Source organism: Typopeltis vanoorti, chromosome 14 (assembly GCF_054136105.1).
Source record: "Typopeltis vanoorti isolate ZY-2024b chromosome 14, IOZ_Tvanoo_1.0, whole genome shotgun sequence".
NCBI classification, from domain to species: Eukaryota; Metazoa; Arthropoda; class Arachnida; order Uropygi; family Thelyphonidae; genus Typopeltis; species Typopeltis vanoorti.
This window is the reverse complement of record NC_143562.1, coordinates 19,557,840-19,571,298: the sequence shown is the minus strand read 5'-3', so window position 1 is coordinate 19,571,298 and position 13,459 is coordinate 19,557,840. Positions and strand designations below refer to the sequence as shown.

Below are 13,459 nucleotides of genomic sequence, written 5' to 3'. Positions count from 1 at the left end.
CAACTGTAAAAGTCCATATAAAGATTCCTCCTGTCATTATGAGAATCAGACTTAGACCTTTTCCAATTAAAGGGCACAACGTACCATCATTCTTCCAATTGCACTGTGGAGATGTCTGAAAAGAATGAATTAAATTTCTTTCTAAATATTTTTTCCCACAAAAAATCATTTAGTATTTAAAGAACAAAGAATATACAAGACATTAAGTATTCACAATTATCAACAACCACAAACATTTCTGCTAGCTCACTGAATGTTTTCATGTGGTTGATACTTATTTTGACTGTCACTAATGTTCTGATTGCCTTCCCCCCCCCAAATGTTTTAAATACTTGAGGAACAGCATGAATTAAAATCAGTTAAATGGATTGTGTCTTTGTCTTTCTCTTGAGCCTGTGTATGTAACAGGCATATCAACTTTAACAAACTGATCTGGTTTGGTTGAAGGGACAGCAAGTAGGAAAAAAATCTTTTCGATAAAGTACTTTTCAAAAATGTCACAGATTTGGTTTAAAGATTTATTCACGTTCTATTTGCTTTAAGAGAAAAGCACTTCCTCATTTTAATATTGTTGCATTTAGTATACACGAAATTCTATTCTTTTTGAGCATATAACTGAGCATATGCATGCAACAGTTTGTGAGTGAAATTACATGACTGTTATTTTTTTGTATGCTGGGAGCATGTGTTTCATTATATGTTGCTCTAAGTATCTATTACAATAGCAAGCAAATTGCTTTCTGTTGCAGTAGATTTCATCATATTTTATAATATCTTGTAAGTCTAAGCACCTATTTCTTCTTCTTTGTCTATGATCTCTTATGCTTTTAAGCGTTGAGATTTTGCCAAAGAGCTTTCCATGCTGTCCTGTCCAAGGTTTGTTGTTTTGCTTCTTTCCAGTTAATTCCCTTCTTTTCCAATTTTTCTTTAATTTCCTTTTGCCAACCTTTCCTGGGTCTTCCTGTTTCTTTTTCCTATTTTCTGGCTTTCGTATACAGTTTTTGCTATTCTTCCTTCTTCCATTCGATTGAGATGTCCAAACCATCTCATTTGGGCTTGTGTTATGAATTGATTCAGAGGTGCAACTTGAAGGCTGTCTCTTATGGTTTGATTTCTTATTTGGTCTAGTCTTGTTTTTTGTGCCACTTTCCTGAGATATTTCATTTCAATTGTTTGTAGTTTATTTGTGTTTCCTGTTGTTAAACACCAAGACTCACAACTGTATGTTAATGTTGGTAGAAACACTGAACGGTACACTGCCATTTTGGTATTTTGGGTGACTTCTTATCTAGGAGTGGGCCTTTCATTGCGTAGAATAGCTTTGTTCCCCCTCTTATCCTGTTGTTAATTTCTGTGTCTAGTCTACCATCTTCTTGTATATATGATCCCAAGTATTTAAAGGAGTGGACTTGTTCCAGTTGGTGATTCTCTATTTTTATTATGTGTTTTTGTTGGTTTCTAGATATGATCATTGTTATAGTTTTATTTATATTTATGGTCATATTCCTTTTCTTTGTTTCTTCATACCGAATGTTGATATTGTTCTGCAGATCTTCTGCAAAAGCCATATGTGAAATCCTGGTTTCTTTCAGTTTCCTGTATCCTAAGTGGAACTTTTTTGTTTGGCATGCCTTTAAAATTTCATTCATTACTACGATGAAGAGAAGAAGCCTTGCCTCGCTCCTACATTTGTTTCAAATTCTTTTGATCTATTATTACAGGTTCTTACATAATTTCTATTACTTTTGTAGAGACTTTGTATGGCTGCTATTAAGTTATCTTGTATCTTGTTTTTCTTTAATGTTTGCCATATTAAGTGTCTGGGAACTCGGTCAAAGGCCTTTTCAAAATCTATAAAACATGAATGTAGTTCTTTTCCATATTCCAATGTTTTCTCTGATATTTGTCTAAGACTGAAGATAAGATCCTGTGTGCTTCTATTTTTTCGAAAGCCATATTGCATTTCATCCAGTGTGTCCTCTATTTGATTTCTAAGCCTCGCTTCTAAAATGCAGGTATATAATTTTCCTGGAACGCTTAAAAGCAAAATTCCTCTATGGTTTTCACATTTGCGGTTGTCTCCTTTCTTAAATATGGGGATTATTATAGCTACTTCCCAGTCTTTGGGAATAATTTTCTTTTTCCATACAACATTGAATAGGTGTAAAAGAAATTTTATGGCTTTCGTTCCTAAATTCTTTACCATTTCTGGTGTTATTTGGTCATGGCCTGCTGATTTGCTCAGTTTTATTTTATTTATTGCTGCTAACAGTTCATTTGCATGAATTTCTTCACTCTGATCTTCTATTTTGCTTGTGTGTCTTGCTCTTAGGGTTCTATTTTTTCCGTGTCCTGCATCTTCCAATAATTCTTGAAAGTACTGTTTCCATCTTTCCATGATGTCTTTGGAATTTGTGAGTAACTTTCCATCCTTATTTTTGATAAACTTTATGGGGCATTCTTTCTCTGACCTCATTCTTCTTAAAACGTTATAGAAGAGTTTTTGGTTTCCTTTAAAATTTTGTTCTAAAGTATGTCCAAAGTCTTCCCAGCATTTTCTTTTCTCTGCTTTCACTAAGGTTTTAACTTTATTTCCTTGGTTATTGTATAGTTCTCTATCAACCTGCAGCTTTGATGTTATATATCTCTTCATTGCTTTTTCTTTTTAATTTCTTCTTTTAGTTCTTCAGTCCACCAGGGTGTTTTATGTTTCTTCTGTTTATTATTTAATGATACACCACAAATTTCTTTGCTTGTTTCTGTAAGAAGTGTTTTGAACCTGTACCATTGGTTTTCTACATCTTGGTCTTCATATATCTCTTTTTCCTACTTCTTTCATCTTCTCTTCTATTTTACTTTTATACTCAATGGCTGTTTCTTCTTTCTTTAGTTTGTAGTTCTTTATCTTAACATTTATTTCCTTGCTACTTTTTCTACATTTTTCAACTTTTATTTTATGGATTGTTTCCAATACTAATAAGTAGTGGTCACTGCCTATTTCAGGACCTCTGTAGACTCTTGCATTTTTTGTATACTTCCAGTACGATTTGCTTATGATGGCGTAGTCGATTATAGATTTTTCGTTTCTATTGGGCTCTTCCCTGGTAAACTTATGGATTTCTTTATGCTTGAACATAATATTCGCTATTACTAAATTATTTGTAAGGCAAAGATTTATTATTCTTTCTCCATTGTTATTCCGGGTTATTTCTCCTTGTGATCCCAACACTTATTTCGTTTCTTCATCTACTTGATTCCCTACCCAGCCATTAAGGTCTCCTAGTAGTATGATATGCCCTTGAACTTCTTCAATTGTTTTTTGTAAGAGTTCGAAGAATTCATCTTTAATTTCTTTATTGGCATTATCGTTTGGGCCATATGCAACAATTACAGTGAATACTTGGTTGTCTGATTTAAAATCTATAGTGATTGTCAACAACCTTTCGTTTATTAGTTGCCATTTAGTAATATATTCTTTGAGATCTGGTTTAATTATGCAAGCTACCCCTTGTTTTCCCCATTCTCTTGTGTTTACCCCTGAATAGAAAAGTATATACCCATCTTTCATTTTCTGGCAACCTTGACCTTTCTTTTTTGTTTCTGTGACTGCTAGCAAATCCAATCTTGATTTTTTAAATTCATCAATTAATTTGTTTTCTTTTCCATGTAGAGTTTAACGTTCCATGTTCCGTATCTCATGTACCTTTTTCCTCGCTTTGTCGTTAACCATTTAGGCAGTTCGGCTATCTCTTTGTTATTTCTTTTAATGAGTGAAATTTTAAGGTGTGCAGGGGATTAGCCTTCAGCACCCAAGTCTGGTGGTGGGGCTGCCACCTTTGAGGCCCCCAGACCGGCCTATGAGGGAAGTGCTATCCTGTTGGTCTGCAGGAGGTATTTTATTTCCCTCCTACCCTTCATAGTAAACTATGATGGGCATTCCCTGATCCGCCACCAGGGGACGCGCCCGATGGGGGTTACAGGTGTCCCCACACGGGGTCTAAGCGCCTAATATTGTTGGTTAACAGCTTGGCCAGTAGGAATGAGTTCTCAACAATTCCTTCACTTCAGAAATAGTTGTCAAATTCTTAATATTTTACTGGATTTTGGATGGAATGTTTGAATTTTTTTTACAAAGTTTAATACAAAACTCGATATAAATTTGCTTTTTCTCATCACTCATTTTGAAAATCACAGATTATAGTAAACACTTAACCAAATTTACACGTAAATGTTGCAGACTATAATGACATCACTAAAGAACTAACTCACAATGAAGTAATACAGTAGTATCTAGCAGGAGGAGGAGGGCAAATTTGGGTGCATATTGACACACACACACATCTCTTATGCTGTTATTCAGTGTTTTTAACTTGAAACTGCCTATCATGTTTGTTTATCCTTGGATTATGAAGTAACAGATATTTCGTTTCTGTAGAGCCAGTTGCTAAAAATTATACTAAAGAAAATATCAAGAGGTTAAAAGAGATTCAAGCAAAATGCAAACAGAAAGAAGAAGAACAGAAAAAGCCTGTTAAGGTTGTATGGAAATCTGAAAAGTATAGCACTGTACCTTCAAAAGTTTCAGCTGTATTTCAGGTAGATGATAATCCTTTAGTCAAATAATTATATATTTTTTAAAACTTAATAGTTTTTTTAAATATGAATCCCATCTATGAAGCATTACCATTAATATTGTAGGTGAGCTAAGGATTAGATGATCTTACTTTTGAGACCAAACATGGAACTTTTTCAAGACACTTCAGGCCTCTAATAATCAGTATCATGGTTTCATACTGTGTAGTGAAATTTACAAACATTCATACCTACAGTGGAATTCAAACTTGCATTGGTTGGAGAGTGCAGTTGCTGTTCATGTGAACCAGCCTGGTAACTAGATTGCAGACCTTATAGTATATTAATGCTTTCTGTGTGTGTGTAGGAGAGAGAAGTGGTTAAAAAGAGAGGGAACTATTGATATATTTTTTGAGTAGCTAGAGATTGTTGTCCTTGAGGTACAATTGGTGCAGAAGTCTGTTATAAATGTTTATATTTTTTTTGTTGGCCCTACTCACGAAAGATGTGCAAACCTATAGCATATTTTGTATCATGAGTGGACTAAGGATTTTTTTCTCTTTTTATCTATTTTATATATACATTTTTATATTTTTAATTACAAAAGATTTTTTTTTTTACATAGTCTGGAAACCCTGCTCTAGAGATCAACCATGGAACAGTTTTCAAGTCACTTCAGGTCTCCAGTAAGCAAGATAATGGTCTCAACTAGGCAATGAAATCCATCTCCCACTTAAAGACAATCACAAACATACATGCCATGGCAGGATTTGAACACACAGCCTGTTGATTAGAGAGTGGGTATGCTAACCACTCAGCCAACTAGAATGTGAGTTATCCAGTCTCATATAGTGACAGGGTTTTTCCATTCTACAGAATAAGAAAATCAGCCACAATATATACAGTTCACAGATATAATAACTGGCCTCATAACCTTAGTTGCTTTGGATGTAATTTGAACCTGCCTAGCTGGTTTAAATTGCAACCAAAGTTTTTTTTTTTACCACACAGAAGACTGTGTGTCACAAAGTTAGAATCCAGTTTGTTAACCTTGACAAATATTTTGGGTCAGTTAAGGGTCAGAGATGAGAGGAGATCCCCACATAGCCTTTTAAGGAATGTGGAGAACCAACTAGAGCTTTTGAATCCTTCCATTCTCATGGTGTTCTTCTCTCTCTCTCTCTCTCTCTCTCTATCATCTATGTGGATGATGATGAGCCTGAATGAACTCTTTCCACTTCTGTCTGTCCTTAGAGAGTCCAAACAATTCTGTCCAGTTTGGTGTTGCTTGTTGTGATATGGTTTTCAGGCCCTCTTTTTTTATTATGTCTATTCATCTCATTCTGGGCTGCCCTTTGGAACTTTTACCTTCCATCGTTATATACAGGGTTTTAGTTAGAAACCTTTCTGTTTCCATTCTGGTCACATGACCAAACCATCTCAGTCTTCTTTCTTGGATTTTGTCTGTTATTGTTATTTCTTGTTTTAGTTGTTTACTTATGTCTTCATTTCTTAGTCTATCCAGCAGAGATACTCCAAGTAATCTTCTTAGTCAACTCATTTCAGTAGTTAATATTTTTTTCTCTTCAGGCTTTTTTTTTTTTTTTTTTGAGATTCCTGCATTCACTTCAATAGAGAAGTATTGGGAGGACCATTGTCTCATAGATTCATACTTTTGTTGCTTGATTTCCATATTTTATTTAGTTGCCCAAAAGTTTGGAATACTTGACTGATTTGCCTGTTTATATCTTTTGTAATTTCACCATTGTACTCTACTCCTCCAAGGCAGGTGAAGTTTTCTACCTGCTCTAGATTCTTACTGTCTATTTCAGTTTTCAGATTGGTATTTCTTTTTTCTTATTTGCATAATTTTTGTTTTGTCTATATTTAGGCTTAATCCAAATTTTATGCATTCTTCCTTTATTTTATCAGAAATTCGTTGTAGATCTCCTTCCTGCTTACAAGTAATGCAATGTCATCTATAGATCTTTAAATTTGTTACATTTTTCCCATATATTTTGATTCCAGAGTGAGTCTTTGTTTAAGGCCTTACTAGTTGCTTCTTCCAATGACAGATTGCATCCCTGTTAACACGTATGCTGCCAACTACAAGTATACTCGTAGTTGGTATATGAGCCTCACAAGCCAACTACGAATATACTTATATGTTGATACCGACTTCCTATGCCAAGCACGAGTTAACCCGCAGTATAAGCATGTTAATTTGGACCCTTGGCTTGTGAATAAAGTGGAGAGCACATCTGGGGGCTTGGTAGAAGGAAAATAATTTCAGCAAAAGTATATTATAAGAGGTATTGTTGTGTGAACTGTATATTTATTAATGCAAATAAAACAATTATTTGAAGTTTTTTCAACATATACATATATTTATATACAATATATCATCATCTGAGCCATTGCTGGAGTCGTCTGTAGGATTATAATCGTCTTCGGAATCGGAACCAAATAATTTATTCCATTCATCGTCGCTCATATTAGCGTAAGCTTCTAATTCTTCATCAGTAAGCTTTCTTTTACTGACCATGGCGTAATTTAAGGTTTTTATTTAGATAATTTTAAATAATTGTACGACTCGATGCAGTAAACCTTACTCCACTGAATACTGAACGTCACTGACTCTGAACTCAAGCTACACAGTCATCAGCACATGTAAGACATAGGTGGAGGGTGATACGAGATTACTTGTAGTTGGTGTATGAAACAAAATTCTGCCTGATAAGCCAGCTACGAGATAACTCGTGCTGACCTTGTAGAAGTGAAAGTGCTTGGCATGCGGTAACAAACTATGCCTGAGGAGCGTGGCAGCGAACATGTTAAGGTGTTTTCCTCTCATACTGCACTTTCAGATTTCTTGTATAGATTCTTTATTATTCTTATAGTTTTGTTGGAGATTCCAAATTCTTTCATGGTTTCCCATAGTTCTCTTTTACAAATTGATACAAATGCCTTACGAAAGTCTATGAAATTTATATAGCGACTTTGGTTGTACTCTAACGTCTTTTCTATTAACTGTCTTAAAGTGAACAATTAGTCAATTGTGCTTCGCCCTGGTCTTAAACCTGCTTGCTCTTTTCCTAATGCTAGTTCCATATATGGCTTAATTTGTTTTTGGAGTACTTTAGTAAAAACTTTTGCTTAATATTGCATTTAAGTCTGCCATTGCAATTAGGAGGTCTTGACATGATGTCTCCTGTACTGCTTTTTGCAGATCTGTATAGACTTCTCAATGTCTTCTTCTGATGACATTGAGAAGACTATACAGACTTGAATTATAGTCAGTAATCCAATTGATGTTTTAAATCTTGCTTTAATTATCCTAGGTGACATAGGATTGTAAGACAATAGCGTTGTGAACCTTTGGTTATAGTATAAGTGCTACTCCCTCTTGGTGTTTGTTGTCCTCCCTGCATGAAGTTAAAATTTTATACTGTCTATGGTGAAATTCTCCTTTTTTAGTCCATCTGGTTTCACAGAGTCCAGTCACTTCCCATCTGTAGTTGTCTAATTCATGCAATAGTACTTCCATTGCTCCTTCCTGGTGAAGGGTTCTTACATTCCATGTTTGTTTGCTTATGTTTTTCCCTGTCTACTAGGTGATGTTTTGTTCCAATAACATATTTTTTGCCTTCACTATTTGGTTCCCTACTAGTTGACACCACCCTGGTTTGATCGGGTGATGGTCGATCCAGCATGTATCTTTAGGTTGGTTTGAGTTCATTCAGTTTCAGTGTTTAAGTTTTGTCAATTGTCAAACACCATGCCTTGACCTGAATTCAGCCACTCCTAACATAGAGTACAGACACTGTTTACAGCTCATTCACTAAATACAGTTGCTGCTTGATATCACCATATCTGGCTACCCTCACTTAGTTTAGCTTGTGGAACCAACGAGAGAGAGAGAGAGAGAGAGATCCCTCTCCACTTGGACAGTCACACGTAATTGAGGTTCAGATGGATTGGTTCTCAATGGACACCCAACTCTCACTTATGCCTCAAGAAGCTACTGTAAGCAGGTAGCGGTCACACCCCAGTAAACCATGTCAGTTCACAGGCTAAACTAAGTGAGGTTAGACTTCAATGTCCACAACTCATATTGTATGCCCTTCTCCAGTTTCACTGATCAAGCAAGAAGGGATGACGATGTCTTTACTATCAGCAATGACCTATTTCAGATCAGTATTCCTACCAGAATAGCTGACAACGCCCTTCAATTTGCTAACACACTTGACCTCTTCCTAACAGCTCTGCTTCCAGGTATTCTGTTGTCAGTTCTCCTCTTATTAACTCGGACCACAACCTGATATAAGTATCTTTTGCCACTGAACAACCTTCACCCTCCAGTTCACTGTCTTGAGTCCTTTGGCACTACAAGGATGTCATCTGGAAGGACCTCTGTGACTTCTATTACTCCTTCTTTGGTCTGACTACTGTTTCAGTTATCTGATCTAAACACTTGCTAGACCGAATAACAATCTTGCCTTGCAAACTTGTGTAACCTGTTACTAGGTGTCTACTAATGAGATATTGAACAAATGTGCTTGCAATTTGGAATTTAGCTGACTAAATTGTAGTCTGTATTGGCTTAAACCAGGAGTAGACATGATGGTATGACGGAATGAAATGTTATGCCACTATTTTCATCAGGGAACCAGGGCAAACAGTTAGCTGTTGAAAAAAACTCCAACTCAGCATCAGCAGAATTCAGTATAGCCACCATCAATGTAGTAGTATCAGTATAAAAGAAGTGGAAGTGGTAAAAGAATTTGAAACAGAATATCAGTTGATATAATTTGTGTTACCAAAACAAAGAAGACAAATCATATGGGATTCTTCTAAATAGCCACAAGATGTTATATTAAAGCAATAATGATCAGGGAAAGGAAAGCATAACTATAGTATGCTAAACACGAAGATAATTTTCTTGAAAGCAAGCAATATCATGTAGAGTGATCTGAGCCAATATCAAAATGGGGAAATTGGACAGTGAGAGTTATTTGCACCAATGGAAGTTCTACTAAGGCATTAGGTATTAGAAAAATGTTAGTAGCTAAAAAAAAATAATGGGAAGATGTTGGTAAGCACATAAAAGAGAAATATCAGACAGGTGGCAAAATATTGTGGATACTATTGAAAAAGCTTTAAAATTGTAGAAAGAGTACTGTAAAAGAAATCAGATGATAAAGGTGATATGAAAACTGAAGATAAAGATGCTCCACCTTTGCAACGAGTTGCCCTGGTGTTGAACCACCTTACCCCAGTCCTGAAGATACTTTCAGGTACAAACTTTGTTTGCTCACACTTGGATAAAGGATTAAACTAATTTTATTATACTCTAACCAAGTGAAAAATAAACTTTCGACATCTTTCTCTAAATCCAGAGTAATTTATTAAAAAAGGGTGGCACACCATTTGGCAACTCCTATAGGTGGAGAAGACCTGCTAATGCTTCTGCCTGATATCTCCACTTGGGCCTGGCTCCCACTGAAGAGACCTCAATAAAGGTTGAAACTAGTCTGGGTAGTGGCCCTTCCCTTAATGCATAACATTAGACATATCCACAAGGAGATGTGTTTTGCATTATAGGAGATACCGAGATAGGAGTGTTGGTAGCTTGCTCCACCTTTGCAACGAGTTGCCCTGGTGTTGTACCACCTTACCCCAGTCCTGAAGATACTTTCAGGTGCAAACTTTGTCTGCTCACACTTGGATAAAGGATTAAACTAATTTTATTATGAAGATAAAGATATTCTAGATTACTTTGAAAGATTTCAGTGAAACAAGATGAGAGAGAGAACAGTGGTAAAAATATTCAAGAGGGATGCAATCAGAAGTATCTATCAATACTTGAAGTAGAAAAATGCCATCAAAAACTTGAAATATGGAAAGGTACATGGATGATATCCATCCAGAAATGCTCAAATATGGAGGTGCAAAAGTTTTAGCTACACTGCATAATTCAGAGAGTCGAATTCTGAATGATTGGAGTAGAGTTCTCAAAGTGCCCATTTATAAAAAGGGAAATATAGTGTAAGAATTACAAAGGAATTTATCTATTGAAATTTTCAGGTAATATTTAAGAGGCTATGAAGAACTGAAGTGAAAATTGGAGGTTAAGCTGGGTTCAGGCTAGATAGGGTGTCAGAATGAGATTTTCAGTTTAAGACAAATAGTTGAAAAATAATGGGCATATAACAATGATGCATATTTTTTAAGTTTTATACATCTTTAAAAGGCAGATAGATGGCAAGGTGTGAACTGTTAAAATGCTACGTGTATATGGGAGAAATTGGATTACAAAACAATACATATTCTATATTTGAGTTGTAAGTCAGCAGTTATAATTGAAAGAGGTGAAAGATGGTTGAAGTAAAATCATGTGCACACGATATCAAAATATCTGGTGCAAGTCTTCTGGATTCTTTAACAGAATTGAATAACTGTTGCAACAAATTTTTATGAAAATCAGCAATGAAAATGCAAACTATGAAAATTGGCAGGAGCATTGAGAACATCAGCTAATCCAGCTCTGAATTGGGAACATATATAAACATTAAAACCTTTCAGTTATTTTAACTGCAATTTTTATTGAAGATAGCAATTTAAACATGGAAAGAGACAATAAATGAAGCTGGTATGATGAGAAGTCAACTGTGTAAATTTGTATGGAATAAGAGAGAAATTAGCCAAAACACTAAACCAGCTGTATACAAGATTCTATCTTGGATCTGAGAGCTATATAATAAATAAAATGTTTGAACAAAGAGTAAAGAACAGATGGCACCATTGGCAGAATCATATTAAAAATGAAGGTATTAGGATGGAACTCAACATTGTTAGCATTTGGGAATGTGTGAGAAGAGCTAATTTCATGATATGGAGAGAAACAGTCTGCACAACAGGCGTTTGATAGCAGGAAAAAAGACTTAGAGGAAGACCAAGATCTTATGGATCGATGCAGTTAGAATTGCTTTGGAAGCCTGAGATACAAGATCTGACAATATTACAGTCCTGACAGATAAGATTAATTTGGAAAAGATTGTGAACAAAAAGTAATAATTATAGTAAGGTTTTCATGTAGTACCATGATAGTATCCTGAAGATTCTTTGAAGGTACATATCAATTATTTGATGATGAGAACAGGCTCTCAGCTAACATTTTAATATATTTCCATCATAGCCTTAGTTACGTTTTTTAATAATCCTAACCACTATTAAAGATATCAAGGGTTTTTTTGTAAGATTTTCTATGGCATTTGTCTGTAAATGTTAGATGGCAATAGATAAGAGGTTTTTTAGGTAGCATGCAAGTTGATTAAGATATCTATATTATTTTAGAAAGGATTGAAGTGAGAGCAGTAGTACAATAATTCACGATTTCTTGCTCTTCTTTATGTGTAGGTTGAATATTGACTGATTTCCAAGGTTATTTTCTTACATTTGTCATTTTCATCAATATATATAAAGGAAAAGTAGAAGCATAATGATTTTAGTAATAATGCAGCTGCACCATCTTGGTGCAGAAGAGGTGGAAGCAGGATTGGACAGAACCTACAACCAGTAGATTTGGCATTTTTTTTTATTTGATTCACACATGGCAGATCAGTGCCATGTGTGGGCAAAAGAATAAGATGAAAGGAGAAGGAAGCTGTTTACATTTTTTGTGTGTATGAAGAACTGAAGGTTGTATTCTTTGGGGGAATGCAGAGTGGGGAATAGAAACTGTTCCAAAGAGTAGAAGTAGATGGAATGAAAAAGAAGGAAGTGAAGTTGGTTTAGTGAGTTTCAAGATTGACTGTAAAAGAGTGCTGGTTAGCAGTGCCTCTTGTTCTAATGATTTTGGATGAAAGCGCAGGAATAATAGTGTGCCAATTCAACAGAAATTGAATGTCTGTGAGAGAGGGATAAAATAAAATAAAGATAGAATTGAGCATTATTAGAGAGGAGTTTGGTACACCACCCAAAATATGGGAGCAATATTCCATGGTAATACACTAAGTTTTTTGGCAGTTGCAGAAGCTATACTTGAAATGTCTTTGTGCCACGAAAGATTGGAGGTATAGATCAGTCCAGGAAGAGAAATCTGATCGTGTTTGGATATCTAGGTGTTGTTGAAGGTAAGGGGGGAAGAGATGTGAGCTCTTTCTTCTAAGAGATCAGACAGGACTTAGTTTTGGTGGCATTGAAGTCTTCAAGGTTGTCCTTGCCCCATTGGAATATAGCTGGGGATCAGAGTTCAGGCTACTGGTCATAGTGGATCTTGAGATTCATACTTCAGCACTACAAGGTTTGTTTGTCAACTGAAAAGGAGGAGTAAAGTGTACTATCATTGGCAAAGCTATAGAGTGGAGTGAAAGTCTGTAAGAGCAGGTTATTTATATACGAGAGGAAGAGAGTGGGTGAAAGAATGGAACCATGGGGTGCTCCTGCATTGGTGGAGAAATCTGAAGAGAGGAAACTGTCTACCACAGCACATAGTGAGCAACCAGTGAAAAAGTTGATGATCCAGTTGCAAAGTGCCGAAGGCAGACCATAGGATGGCAGTTTGCTAAATAGGCCCCTCTGCCAAGAGAAGAGAGGAAACTGTCTACCACAACACACAGTGGAGCAATCAGTGAAAAAGTTGATGATCCGTTTGCAAAGTGTTAAAGGCAGACCATAGGATGGCAGTTTGCTAAATAGGCCCCTGTGCCAAACCCAATCAAATGCCTTTGAATTGTTGAGGGCAACTTACATGAATTTCTCCAAATTTTTCCATGGTTTGAATCCAGAGGTGGGTGGTGAAAGCTAAAAAATCAGCTGCAGAATCCGTATTGCTGGTCATTGATTAGTTGGTTGGTGATAACCTTCTCCATAATCTTAGAGAGAA

At 35.7% G+C, this 13,459-nt stretch overlaps 1 protein-coding gene across 1 annotated transcript in view; it reads left to right on the top strand.

The window, feature by feature from the left end:
• The window catches only part of LOC150099277 (enkurin domain-containing protein 1-like), a 66,705-nt gene that overhangs the window by 17,687 nt on the left and 35,559 nt on the right, over nt 1-13,459 (top strand). Inside the window, exon 3 of the mRNA XM_090404253.1 lies at nt 4,436-4,596. Within this exon, the coding sequence (XP_090260379.1) occupies nt 4,436-4,596 (161 nt within the window). The remainder of the gene's footprint in view (nt 1-4,435; nt 4,597-13,459) is intronic.